Source organism: Brassica napus, chromosome C8 (assembly GCF_020379485.1).
Source record: "Brassica napus cultivar Da-Ae chromosome C8, Da-Ae, whole genome shotgun sequence".
In the NCBI taxonomy this organism is placed as follows: Eukaryota; Viridiplantae; Streptophyta; class Magnoliopsida; order Brassicales; family Brassicaceae; genus Brassica; species Brassica napus.
The window spans coordinates 39090967-39104978 of record NC_063451.1 but is presented as its reverse complement, the minus strand read 5'-3'; the positions used below and the strand labels follow the sequence as shown (position 1 = coordinate 39104978).

Genomic DNA, 14012 nt, shown 5'->3' with positions numbered 1-14012 from the left:
TGAAAAATTGTAGGTTTTGACATCAGTTTGTTTTCTCTTTGCTTGGCAAGAAAGCTTCTCCTACAAAGATCAAAAAAAAAACAAAAAAACAAAAAAAAAACTCCCTCATCTTCTAGATTAGCTTCCGAGCGAAGGTTTTCCTCTGAGTTTCTGCCAATGGCGGGATGATATGATCCTTTTGAATTCCACTCTTTCCTCTTTACACTGTCACCGAGTCACAAAAATAGCTGTCGAGCCCTTATGTTAGGCCCATTTAAGGCCTAGTAATGGCCCATATACCTCCGTCACCGAGTCACAGAGGCCGCACAGAGATGATAGGACGCCATAACCATATCTCCGAGTCATGTTCTCTTGCCTTCTTCACTTCCACCTTCTACTCCCTCCCGTATCTCAACCGCTTCCGTTTTCCCGCCACAAACGTCCTTACCTTCTTCGCGCCACACCAACCTCTTCTGCAGCATTAGCGGAAGTCTCCGACGCGGTCTTCGATGTCGCGCCTTCGAATCTCATCTCTCAACCACGCTCCCCGGAGTTTTGGATCGATTCCCTCCGCTCGAAAGTCCGATCAAACCTTCTCCGTGAAGCCGTCTTAACTTACATCGACATGATCGTACTAGGCATAACGCCCGACAACTTCGCCTTCCCCGCTTTGCTAAAAGCCGTCGCTGACCTCCGCAACGCGGATTTGGGGAAGCAGATCCACGCACACGTGTATAAATTCGGATACGGAGTAGACTCCGTGACCGTTGCGAACACCCTCGTGAATTTATATAGAAAGTGCGGAGACTTCGGAGCTGTCTACAAGGTGTTCGATAGAATTACCGAGAGAAACCAAGTCTCTTGGAACTCGTTGATTTCTTCCTTGTGTAGCTTCGAGAAGTGGGAGATGGCGGTGGAGGCTTTCCGGTGTATGTTGGATGAGGACGTGGAGCCTAGTTCGTTTACGTTGGTGAGTGTAGCTATCGCTTGCTCGAATCTGCGTGAGGGGTTGTTGCTTGGGAAGCAGGTTCATGCGTTTAGTTTGAGGAAGGGTGAGTTGAATTCGTTTATGGTGAACACGTTGGTGGGTATGTATGGTAAACTGGGGAAGTTAGGATCTTCCAAAGCTTTGCTTGGGAGTTTTGAAGGTCGTGATTTGGTCACGTGGAACACTGTGTTGAGCTCTTTGTGTCAGAACGAGCAGTTTCTCGAGGCGTTGGAGTATTTGAGAGAAATGGTGTTGGAAGGTGTTGAGCCAGATGGGTTTACTATCTCGAGTGTTCTTCCCGTCTGTTCACGCTTGGAGTTGTTGAGGACAGGGAAGGAGATGCACGCTTACGCTTTGAAAAACGGCTCTTTGGATGAGAATTCGTTTGTTGGGAGTGCTTTGGTTGATATGTATTGTAACTGCAAGCGAGTGGTGAGTGCTCGTCGTGTGTTTGATGGAATCTTCGATAGAAGGACTGGTCTTTGGAATGCTATGATCGCTGGGTACGCGCAGAACGAGCACGACGAGGAAGCATTGTCTCTGTTTATGGAAATGGAAGAGAGTGGTACTGGGGTTTCGGCTAACACGACCACGATGGCGAGCGTTGTACCCGCTAGTGTCCGTTCTAACGCGTTCTCCGGAAAAGAAGCGATCCATGGTTTTGTCGTGAAAAGAGGTCTAGGAGAAGACAGGTTTGTGCAGAACGCGTTGATGGATATGTACTCTAGGCTGGGGAAGATCGATATCGCCGAGATGATATTCGGTAAACTTGAAGATAAAGATTTAGTTACGTGGAACACGATGATTACCGGTTATGTATTCTCAGAATGCCATGAGGATGCGCTTCTTGTGCTACACAAGATGCAATACTTTGAAAGAAAAGCTAACCGAGCTGATCTGAAACCTAATTCCATCACTCTGATGACAATCCTCCCCAGTTGTGCTGCACTGTCAGCATTAGCAAAGGGAAAAGAGATCCATGCTTACTCCATCAAGAACAATTTAGCAACTGGTGTGGCTGTAGGAAGCGCTTTAGTTGACATGTACGCAAAATGCGGCTGCCTCCACAACGCGAGAAAAGTGTTTGATCAGATTCCAATCAGAAACGTCATAACTTGGAATGTCATTATAATGGCATACGGGATGCACGGAAACGGGCAAGACGCCATAGATCTGCTCAAGATGATGATGGTACAGAAAGTAAAACCAAACGAGGTTACGTTCATCTCAGTGTTTGCAGCTTGTAGCCATTCAGGGATGGTGGACGAAGGATTGAGAATATTCTACAATATGCAAAACGAATACGGGTTTGAACCTAGCTCAGATCATTATGCGTGTGTTGTAGATTTGCTTGGAAGGGCTGGTAGAGTTGAAGAAGCATATCAGCTCATCAACACGATGCCTCTTGATTTTGACAAAGCTGGAGCTTGGAGTAGCCTCCTAGGTGCTTGTAGGATTCACAATAACCTAGAAATCGGAGAAATAGCTGCTCAGAATCTCGTTCAGCTGGAACCAGACGTTGCTAGTCACTATGTGCTACTTGCCAATATATATTCATCAGCAGGTCTTTGGGAGAAAGCAACAGAGGTAAGGAGAAAAATGAAAGAGAAAGGGGTGAGAAAAGAACCTGGATGTAGCTGGATCGAGCATGGAGATGAAGTACATAAGTTCATAGCTGGTGATTCATCTCACCCGCAAAGCGAGAAGCTCCATGGATATCTGGAGGCCTTGTGGGAGAAAATGAGAAAAGAAGGGTATGTACCTGACACGTCTTGTGTGCTTCACAATGTAGAAGAAGATGAAAAAGAGGTTTTGCTATGTGGACACAGTGAGAAGCTAGCGATTGCGTTTGGGATACTCAACACGTCACCGGGTACGGTTATTAGGGTGGCTAAAAACCTGAGGGTTTGTAATGACTGTCATCAAGCTACAAAGTTTATCTCAAAGATTGTTGACAGAGAAATCATATTGAGAGATGTTAGGAGGTTTCATCATTTTAAGAATGGAACTTGCTCCTGTGGAGACTATTGGTGAAACTTGAAAGACAAGATGCATCAAAATTTATCTTCTTTTCTCCACTGTATAATACTGTAAGTGTTGATTCTTGTATAAATCCACAGTTGAGCAATAAAAATTGAAATCTTTTAAAATGAAAAAGCAACGATCATCAAAATGTGAGCTGTTGTAGTATCTTTTGAACCAGAAAAAATAATTACGTTTAAAAGCATTAATCCTTCATAGTTCCTATCATACCAAGAAATGTTGATGATAAGTTGTCCATCGACTAAAGTTTCTTATTTTTTTGGTCAGGGACTAGCAGCGACCTTAGGATCATATAACTTTTTATGTAGTCTTTAATCCTTTTTGTATAGCTTAATCTGGTCATTTGCTTGGACCCGGCGAGATATAAATATTATTCTTATAGAAGGAACGTTAAACTTGAATAAAATTAGACCTTAGACTAGATATTCAAAGTATAAATATGGATTAATTGACTGCATGATTAATGAAAACGACCAATTTCTAATTTATATTTTTGAGCTGTCATTGTTTGGCCTTCATGATGAGTTGGCTTTGTGTCTTGATGTATATATTGATGCTTTTCTTTTCTGAATCACACAGTTTTTTCCTTAGAAAAGAGAGTGGTCTCAACTCTCAAGTATCAACATTGTAAGGATAACAAAAGGTGTATAAAACTAGCTGACGTTAATTGGTCGGCACCGCCGGCGTACCGACCGCCATCACCTAATGACACTATTTTATGTTTAAATTATAAAAGTCTAATACTACGAAACATGATTTATTATTGTAGATATATAATAATAAAAATAACGGAAATATACATGTGAGGTTGAATAATCCACCGAGAAAACAACAAAGGTTTCTGATAGAAACATAAAGGAACGATACCCCAACCATGTCCTCTGCTAAGATAACCAAATAAGGATGTTCTAAAAGTGATATGGTTATTTCTATATTTATGATGATTTTGAGCCTCGAATAAAGAAGGCAGAAGTTATATTGTATTTTCTCTATGATAATAATTAAAGTTTGCATGTAATTTATTCTCTGGAAAGAGTTCATTTGTGCCAATTTCATATGCGAAATGGACCCACTGGTGGCCGTGAAATGATGAGTTTTCTAAAATAAAAGTTGTTGTATATTATTTTACAATATTTTCAAGCTTTTTAATGTTGACCGGATGCACTATGCTGAAGATAACTGTTTTCAAAACTTTAGAACATCAGATTCTCAAAATATAAAAAAATATATTAAATTTATGAGATTGAATATCTTAAAATAGTGAGAAATTTCCACATCAAAGTATTTCGTGATTTTAAGATATCCATAGTTAAACATTGATATTTATATATTTATTTATACATACATAAGTCGAGAATTCGATGTTGAGCATGATTTACATGTTAAAATGATATAATTTGAATGTTAAAGATAACGAATATTGTAAAAAAAAATGGTAAACTATTTTTTGGAAATAGAATATGAAAACCCTGGTGACCACTCGCGTAAAAATTTGATGTGGTGCAGACGCGTGGTTATAGAGAACATTGTATATATAGACTTATGAATTTGTTTAATTCTTGCTGATTTCAGCTTTTTATGTGATTTTTTTTTCTTTTTTAAACAATGTGGATATTTGAATTTATAACCAGCTAAGCAAAAAGGAAAAACAACACTAATCCATTGTTAATTATTTTACTCACAAACACAATTACATTTATTTGAACTTTAGCACGAACATACAATGTATCTTTCAGTTTTACAATATATGATTTTAGTGTGTAAAAAGTTTATTTTAAATAAATTAAAATAATTAGACTAATAATAAAATATATTATAAATAAGTGGTCGAACAGTTTTCCATAAAATTTTAAACTAACACATAAATGTTTTAAAATTATACTTTAAAACACAAAAAAATATAAATATAGGGAAACATTGTTGAAGAATCGTAAAATGATAAAAAAAATAATAATAATAAGGGAAAAGCAGCCACCATCGCGACCGGATCTTTTATTAATCCCTCCTCGTCCGTCTTTTTCTCAAAGCTCTCGTCTCCTTCATCATCATCTTCCACGCCTCCTCGTCTCTACACATACTGTAAATCTAGAAATCTCCACGAAGCTCGGTTCTATAAATCTATCTGGATAAATCAAACAGCTAAACAATTTAAAAAAGGTACGTATATTAGAGAGAGAGACGCTTAGTTTCAAACACAGCGCATATCTCCTTTCAATAATCATTCAATTTATGCTTCTTCCTTTTTCATTTCTACTTATCTCTTTTTGGCTCTCTCTCTCTCTTTCTCCTTCACAGTGCTCCTCGGATTCTCGGAGATCTACCTATTCAGGTACGCTGGGCTTTGTATGCATCAGCTGATTTTCGATTCAATTAGCTTTCGTACCTTTATTTTTCTCTGCTCATGCAATGGATCTGTTGTTGTTTACTTGAATCGATCTATCTGCTCAATTCTCGGCTCTGTATCAGCTTTGATTATTTCCTGGGAATCGTTTAAGTTAGGGTTTATATCAAACTTAGCTTATCACTGCTGTATCAGCTAAGAACACAGGAGTTGATGAAGTATATAGTACACGGTACACTGGTCACCGGAGAATGTTTCGTGATCTAGGAATCAAATCAAGAGCAGGATCTGTGAGTGTGTAATAGGCGTGAGCAGGATCACGCCTTGAAGTTTTCTTGTGATGGTCACTGTAACATGGAGTGCTTGAGATCCCAATGGAAATAAAAGCAACTTTAGAGCCTTGCTACTCTATGTTAATGTAATACTGCTACGAGAGAAGGAAGGTTTGATTTGATATTCATCAAGGCTAATCTTATAAGAGTTCACTGTATTGTCTCTGCTCATGTTCAGAGATGTACCACTCACAGCTGATCTTTTAGCATTTCATGAAACTCCGAGTGATGTTGAGTGGATTTTGTAGTTTAGCTTGGAACTGTGGAGGCCTTTTTCTCTGATACGCCCAGTATAACGTCACCACTCACCACTATGTTGTGTGATACTGTTGACTTTTTGTGATATCCTCTTCTCCAAATAACAATAAGCTTGATGAATTTCCTGAATGATTGCTAGAAAATAGTGAACTCTGGTAGGGAATTGAGTAGTCTTTGCATGATGTTTGCTGAGTTCAAAATATAGTTCAAACGTGCTCTCTAGTTATCGGAGGCTGACCTTTTTTCCTTGTTTGTTATATGTTCTTGGCAGGTAGTTAAAGTATTTTCACTTGAAGGAAGAGATTGACAATTATATGCAACATGTCTGGGCCAGCAAAAGTATTGGATCCTGCATTTCAAGGAGCCGGACAGAAACCGTATCCTTCCACAATCTTTATTTTTCAGCTTTGCTTCGATATTAGATCTCAGGGAAGCATTAAAATCGTTACCTGCTGATGAGTGGCAGTACAGAGGAAAATGCAATTTCATTTGGGTATCGCTTTTGCATGAGTCATGACTAGTTTTCTTGGTATTGTTGGATGTTTCACTGCTGTCGGAGGTGTTAACTTAACATTTATTAGAGGTACTGAAATCTGGAGAATCGAAAACTTTCAGCCAGTTCTAGTGCCCAAATCTGAACATGGGAAGTTCTATATGGGAGATACTTACATCGTCTTGCAGGTTTGGGATTTCTTCCACTGTTATTTTCCCCTCTTTATTTATGCTTATCAATAGACATATTATAAGATATAACTTGATATTCGCTTACAGAACAGAACATGCTTTCTTGTCTGATCATACGTATAATTATGTATAAAATATAGTATATATGCCCTTTATTAATTTTCACACTTAGCATGCTTCTCTTTTGTCTATGCAGACAACACAGAATAAGGCGGGTGCTTATCTATTTGATATACATTTTTGGATTGGTAAAGATACAAGCCAGGTATCTGTTTTCTGATTCTTTTTTGTCATGTTAACATATAGTGAACAAAAACAAAGATGAATCTTCTTTGTTACTAATCTGCGATTGATGATTCCAGGATGAAGCTGGAACAGCAGCTGTGAAGACGGTTGAACTTGATGCAGGTCTTGGAGGCCGAGCTGTCCAACACCGTGAAATTCAAGGTCATGAATCTGACAAGTTCTTGTCTTACTTCAAGCCTTGCATTATACCGCTAGAAGGTGGTGTTGCGTCTGGATTTAAAAAACTTGAGGAGGAGGAGTTTGAAACCCGATTGTATACCTGCAAAGGGAAACGTGCTGTCCACCTGAAGCAGGTTTCTTTTTCTGCAGATTTTTGGAAGTGTTGCACTCTCTTCGCAGGAGTGTTTACTATGTCTGCGAGCTTATCTGTTTTCCTATGTAGGTTCCTTTTGCTCGGTCATCACTGAATCATGATGATGTGTTTATCTTGGACACCAAGGAAAAGATTTATCAGTTTAATGGTGCAAATTCAAATATCCAAGAAAGAGCTAAAGCGTTGGCAGTCGTCCAATATTTGAAAGACAAGTTTCATGAAGGAACATGTGACGTTGCTATCGTTGGTAAGTTGTATCTAACGCATTTAGAGTTCATATTTTAAATATCTTCTTCTTACTTTTTCTTCAGTACACAGATTAGGGTACTCATGCATGTATAATAATTTGCTTGCATAACAGATGATGGAAAATTAGATACAGAATCAGATTCTGGCGAGTTCTGGGTCCTCTTTGGGGGTTTTGCTCCAATCGCTAGGAAAGTTGCTAGTGAGGATGACATTATTCCGGAGACAACTCCGCCTAAGCTTTATAGGTACTTATCTTCCTTTTGATCTGGCTCTTCTCTATTGGTTTTCAGATGCACTGATGTAAACGCTACCTTGATGGCATGATAGTAGTTTATTTTGCATTGTTACCCATTTTAGGCCTTATTTTAAGAAGCTGATATGTTGTTGCCCTTTGTTTAGTATCGCTGATGGTCAGGTGGAATCTATAGATGGCAACTTATCCAAATCTATGATGGAAAACAATAAATGCTACCTTTTGGACTGCGGTTCTGAGGTATTTATCTGGGTTGGCCGAGTAACTCAAGTTGAAGAGAGAAAAACTGCTATCCAAGCTGCTGAGGTAAAACTGAAACCGTGTAACTTGCTTAGCTTTAGTATATCTGAGCACTGGTTCTCATTTTTACCTTCCTCCAGGACTTTGTTGCTAGTGAAAATAGGCCAAAGGCAACACGCATAACCCGTGTTATCCAAGGTTATGAGCCCCATTCCTTCAAGTCTAACTTTGACTCTTGGCCATCAGGCTCGGCAACTCCTGCTAACGAAGAAGGACGAGGAAAAGTTGCTGGTAAAGATTTGCTTTGATATTCAAATCATTAATGAAAAAATGAGTGATTTTATTTAGCCCTGGCTCACTTTGGTGTTTTGCGATTTTCTAGCATTACTTAAACAACAAGGTGTTGGGTTAAAGGGCCTGTCAAAAAGCACACCAGTGAATGAGGATATTCCACCGCTGCTTGAAGGAGGTGGAAAGTTAGAGGTCTGTTATGTCTCCTGACTTGTTATACTACTATGTGCTAAATCTAATTGTTTATTTTTCATCCGAACTCATTAAGCTCATGTAATAGGTTTGGTACATCGATGGTAAGGCCAAGACTCCTGTATCCAAAGATGATGTCGGAAAACTCTATTCTGGGGACTGCTATTTAGTCCTTTATGCCTACCATTCTGGTGAAAGGAAAGAAGACTACTTCTTGTGCTGCTGGTTTGGAAAGAATAGCATTCAGGTAATTATGAGAAAAGGTGCATCTTTACTGATCATATATGATTATAAACAAATGTCTCTATTTTAGTTGGCTTCCATTAGTATTTCTAGCTCCTCGGCTAATAGTTGCAAAGGGGATATTTAGACATTTAAATATATTGACTAAGCAGACATGTTTGGCTTCTTCCTAATGTATGATTTTATCTCCAAGGAGCAAAATGTTGCAAAAGTGGTAATTTTTATTGTGCTGCAACCTGCAGTTTTGATCTTTAGTTGTTGGGGGCTACTGTTAGTATTGTATTTATATTTTATGAGCCGTGTCTCCCTATTGTTTGGGGTACATATTGTGATGGATTTATGTATGATTTTGATGTTGAACTTCTAGCCATCTAAATTTTGTTTTCTTCCAAGTTTAGGAGGATCAAGAGACGGCAGTCCGTCTGGCTAGCACAATGACAAATTCGTTGAAGGGAAGACCAGTGCAGGTTGCGTATCATTTCTTATCTGGAAGCCATAGCTACGAGCACTAAAAGATTGATGAATAACTTGATCTTCTTGCAGGCCCGTATATTCGAGGGTAAAGAGCCTCCACAATTTGTCGCGCTTTTTGAACACATGGTGGTCCTTAAGGTATTTCTTTTGATTGTTAATGCAAGTTGGTTGTTGCTGCAAGACAATGTATTGGTAGTTGATGTGGTTGCATTTAACTTATAGGGTGGTTTGAGCTCTGGTTACAAAAACTGTATGACAGAGAAAGGTTCACCAGACGAAACCTACACGCGGGAATCGATTGCACTTATTCAAGTGTCTGGAACTGGAGTTCACAATAACAAGGCATTACAAATTGAACCGGTGTGTGTCTACCTTATTTTTATCTTGCTAAAACTTTTACACTGTGCAAACCTTGCCTATCTACTCGTGAAATAATCAATTTAAATAAGGATGGATGGTTGCTTTTCACTTTTGTATTGAAAACACATGTTACTCTGGTTTGACTATTCTGTCGCATATTGTCTGACGTTTGTGTTTCTGCAGGTGGCAACTTCTTTGAACTCTTACGATTGCTTCCTTCTACAATCTGGTACTTCCATGTTCCTATGGCATGGAAACCAAAGTACGCATGAGCAGCAAGAACTGGCTGCTAAAGTTGCTGAATTCTTAAAGGTAGTTGAATTGTATTGTCTTTCATTTTGGTTTAGCTGAAACTGTCCCAAGTATATATATTGTACAACTTTATATGAAGCTTAGAGAACATTGTTTCTTCATATCACAGTTCTTTGATTGGTAAGTTTAATTATCTTTTTTCCTGCTAAGTCAGCCTGGGGTTACTATCAAGCACGCTAAGGAAGGAACGGAAAGCTCATCCTTTTGGTTTGCACTTGGGGGAAAACAGAACTTCACCAGCAAGAAGGTTTCCCCTGAGACTGTCAGAGATCCTCACTTGTTCTCCTTTTCATTCAACAGAGGTAATGTATATCGATCATCAATTATTAGGGTCATTGGCACGCATATTCTAACTTTGTTTTCCTCTCTTCAATGTGTCAACATGGATCCTCAGGAAAATTTCAGGTGAGAATTTAGAAACATATAACCAACGTTTTTTTATCAAGACGCGTACATGTATTAACATTACTTTGCACAGGTTGAAGAGATTCACAACTTTGATCAGGATGACCTCTTGACGGAGGATATGCATTTACTAGATACTCACGCTGAAGTTTTTGTGTGGGTTGGTCAATGTGTGGACCCCAAGGAAAAGCAAACTGCATTTGAGATTGGCCAAGTAATATATTTCATCAGCTTTGCTTCTGAGCATAAGTTATTCATTCCTTCTCTTTTACTTGTTTTCTCATTGTGTGGTTTTTACGCAGAGATACATAGATCTGGCTGGTTCCATGGAAGGCTTGTCTCCAAAAGTTCCATTATACAAAATCACTGAAGGGAATGAACCGTGCTTCTTCACCACATATTTCTCGTGGGATGCTACTAAAGCCACTGTACGATTTTCTGCACTCAAAGATATATTTTGTGTAATTAGAATGAGAATGCGTCTGTTTTCAGTAAGGTGCTAGTTAATGTGATAAGGTTAGAGAGGGTTTAGGTGCATACTCATTTAGAAGCAATAAGTTTGTTACACTGTATGCAAATGACAGTTCTGTTCTCACCAACCGCATAAAAATCTATATAAGTCAGAGATGACATCTCATTTGTTAAATGCCGTAAATGAGGAAACTCTGCATTTATAGAGGAGGAAAGATTTAATTGGAAGCTGCCAGAACACGCGACTTTTAGAAATTTCCACTTCTCTCATTAAATTAAGCTTTGGGACATGTACTGCAGGTGCAAGGAAATTCCTTCCAGAAGAAGGCAGCATCATTACTTGGTACACACCACGTTGTGCAGGTAAACATGCTTGCTGGAGATACCACATCCTTTGTTTTATGGTTCCTTGCTTTTGTGTCTAACAGTAGCACATAAGAACAGATGTGACGATTGGAAAATGGCTGTTGATGAGTCGATTTTTTAAATTTAGTATATAAACGTTCTTGAAACGTTGGTGTATGATTTATCCTTACGCTACAGGACCAGTCTAGCAGTGGAAACCAAGGACCAAGACAAAGGGCTGCTGCTCTAGCTGCCTTGACTTCCGCATTTAATTCTCCTTCTGGAGGGACAAGCTCTCCGGTAAATAGTCTGAGCTCAAAATTTTGATTTTATACTAGATTCTTACTTGTACATATATGAAGCTATTTTATTTTTACTACTCTGATATGTTTAGCGAATCACAGCTACTAACTAGTGCCCCATCTTCTCGATCAATTGACTGAGACTATCATTGCTTTAACTGCAGAACCGGGACAGGCCAAATGGAAATCAAGGTGGTCCAAGACAAAGGGCTGAAGCCTTAGCCGCATTATCATCCGCGTTCAACTCTTCACCATCATCAAATTCACCTCCACAAAGACCAGGATTGACAAGCCGATCGTCACAAAGAGCAGCAGCACTGGCTGCTCTCTCGCAAGTTCTCACTAATGAGAAGAAGAAATCTCCTGATACTAGCCCTTCCGGTAAGTTGCTCATCTATCGCATTATTCGTTTTTTTTTCTGCCTTGATTTGAACATGCTGATAACACTGCATGTGCGATTACAGCTGAAGCTAAAGATGAGAAAGCCTTCTCTGAAGTGGATGCTTCAGAAGAATCTGCTGAAGCCAAGGAAGAAGAGGAAGTTTCACCTGCAGCAGACGCGATTGCTGAGGAAGCAGGAACAACTGGTGCAACTTTCACGTACCAACAGCTACAAGCCAAATCCGAGAAACCAGTGAAAGGAATTGACTTCAAACGCAGAGAGGTGAATCATTTCAGCAACATTATCCTCTCTTTTTTCGTTAAGTTTGAGCATAAATTGTCGTATCTTATCACTCTCAAACGGTCTATCAGGCTTACTTGTCTGAGGAAGAGTTCAAGACTGTATTTGGGATGGAGAAAGAAGCATTCTACAAATTGCCTAGGTGGAAGCAAGATTTGCTAAAGAAGAAATTCAACTTGTTCTAAGACTTTATCCAGATAAATTAAGAACAAAGGCACGATTTGTTGGTTATGTGTTGACCTTAATGCTGCAGCTTTGAAGACAATGATCAGTTTGTTTTTTTTTCTTTCTTTTTCTTATTGTTTTGGTTTCCTTTTGCGTATCCTCGTATTGTTTTGGTTTCAGGTAAAAGAAAATTGCTCTTCATGGGTAGCTTTGGGTTCTTGGGTTTTGCTTCTTATTCTCATCACTGTGATGTGTTATTGTATTCATTGATTGGTGGTGTTTTGCATTTTTGTGGGTCAGGACAGTTGTGTGATGATGTTAGTAAATTCTTTGATTTGAATTATTTATTAAAGAACAAGTGTCTACTTGCACACACTCATGACACTTCAATGTACGTGTTTAATGGTTTTTCATTATTTTGCTAGCAACGCGTTATCGTTATGGCGGTTTATAAAATGTACTGTATATACCTAACGAAACTTAGAGAAGCCCTATTAATGTGTTTTTTCTTTTTTTTTGAAACACCCTATTAATGTGTTGACAGTTGAAATTTAATGGACTTTCAATTCTCTTTCAAAATCATAATGCAACCAGAAAGTAGAGTGATCTATAGAGCAAACAACCACATTATATTGTCTATTTGAATGACCTGTTCTCCACCAATTTGGTACTATCTTTTTTTTTTGGTTAATTTTTTTTTTTTTTGGTTAAATTGGTACTATCTTTCTTTCTTCTTTTTTGTTTACTGCAACAAATCAAGGAAACAAATTAGTTGGGAATCATAATGATTACGTCAAAATTGCATCATTCCCCAACGTGATAAAGATGATCTAACACTTGTTGACTCAAACAAACGTACAAGAACCACTATTAAATTCTCTTGGTTTCTGAAAATGGTTATCACCGACACAGTCTACGTATGTTTCTACTTTTTTTTTTCTGCTTATATAAAGCTGCTTATATAAAACATCTCCAACTCACATCTATATTTACCTCTATAATATCATTTAAAGATAAAATCACTCAAACCCTACTCTATTTATTCCTCTAAAATAGAGATTGTTATTTTCACCTCTATATTTAGAGCATCTCCAACCCATCTCTATAATAGAAATCTCTAAAATAGAGAAAAAAATAGAGATAGTATTTTTGCTCCAATGTGTTATAGAACAATGCTATTTTTTTTCCCTAAATATAGAGAAAAAAATAAGATTCCTCTATTTATAGAAGCAAATATAGCATTCATCTATTATAGAGGAACACATTGGAGCAAAAACACCATCTTTATTTTTGCCTCTATTTTAGAGATCTCTATTATAGAGATGGGTTGGAGATGGTCTTAGAGGAAGAAATAGCATTCTTCTATAATAGAGACATACTTTTTTATTTACAAAATGATCCTTTAACTTTTTACTTTAACAATTATAACCAAAATAAATATTTTTAGTGAAAATTTACTGTTTATATAAATATATAAACATATTTTTTATTTACATAATAGTTTCTATAAAAATATTCAGTGTAAATAATATCATAATTTTATGAATATTACACTAAATTGGGTTGGTTTTTAACTTTCACAAATAAAATGTACTATTTGTAAAATTAGAAAAGAATATATCAAAAATATTTCTTTTTAGAGGAAGAAATAGAGGAATACATTGAAAACAAACTCATCTCTTTTATATAATTTTTCTATTTTAGAGGAAAAAATAGGAAAATACATTGGAGATGTTCTTGCCTGCATAGTTTCTAGTCAGTAACCACACAAAAAGTAACCATTT

At 37.8% G+C, this 14012-nt stretch overlaps 2 protein-coding genes across 2 annotated transcripts; both read left to right on the top strand.

The window, feature by feature from the left end:
• The first annotated feature begins 123 nt into the window (after positions 1-123).
• On the top strand, positions 124-3097 carry LOC106415730 (pentatricopeptide repeat-containing protein At3g57430, chloroplastic). The gene has a single exon (XM_013856494.3). It carries the CDS (start codon positions 344-346, stop codon positions 2999-3001), a length of 2658 nt encoding a protein of 885 aa, XP_013711948.2. The 5' UTR covers positions 124-343; the 3' UTR covers positions 3002-3097.
• Positions 3098-4931: 1834 nt separating this feature from the next.
• On the top strand, positions 4932-12644 carry LOC106415212 (villin-3). The gene is made up of 25 exons (XM_013855852.3): positions 4932-5167; positions 5306-5339; positions 6213-6318; positions 6523-6622; positions 6822-6890; positions 6988-7224; positions 7314-7491; positions 7606-7738; positions 7893-8052; positions 8127-8277; positions 8369-8469; positions 8558-8716; positions 9111-9179; positions 9256-9324; positions 9409-9546; positions 9730-9858; positions 10013-10160; positions 10253-10263; positions 10337-10477; positions 10566-10691; positions 11035-11097; positions 11278-11379; positions 11546-11762; positions 11846-12045; positions 12135-12644. Exons 3-25 carry the CDS (start codon positions 6263-6265, stop codon positions 12246-12248), a joined length of 2871 nt encoding a protein of 956 aa, XP_013711306.2. The 5' UTR covers positions 4932-5167; positions 5306-5339; positions 6213-6262; the 3' UTR covers positions 12249-12644.
• The last annotated feature ends 1368 nt before the right edge of the window (positions 12645-14012 follow it).

Coding starts and splice junctions, on each gene's coding strand:
- LOC106415730 (XM_013856494.3), top strand. CDS start 344: ATGTTCTCTTGCCTTCTTCACTTCCACCTTCTACTCCCTCCCGTATCT.
- LOC106415212 (XM_013855852.3), top strand. CDS start 6,263: ATGTCTGGGCCAGCAAAAGTATTGGATCCTGCATTTCAAGGAGCCGGA. Junction 6,623..6,821: donor ATACTTACATCGTCTTGCAG/GTTTGGGATTTC, acceptor TTGTCTATGCAG/ACAACACAGAATAAGGCGGG. Junction 9,859..10,012: donor AAGTTGCTGAATTCTTAAAG/GTAGTTGAATTG, acceptor CTGCTAAGTCAG/CCTGGGGTTACTATCAAGCA.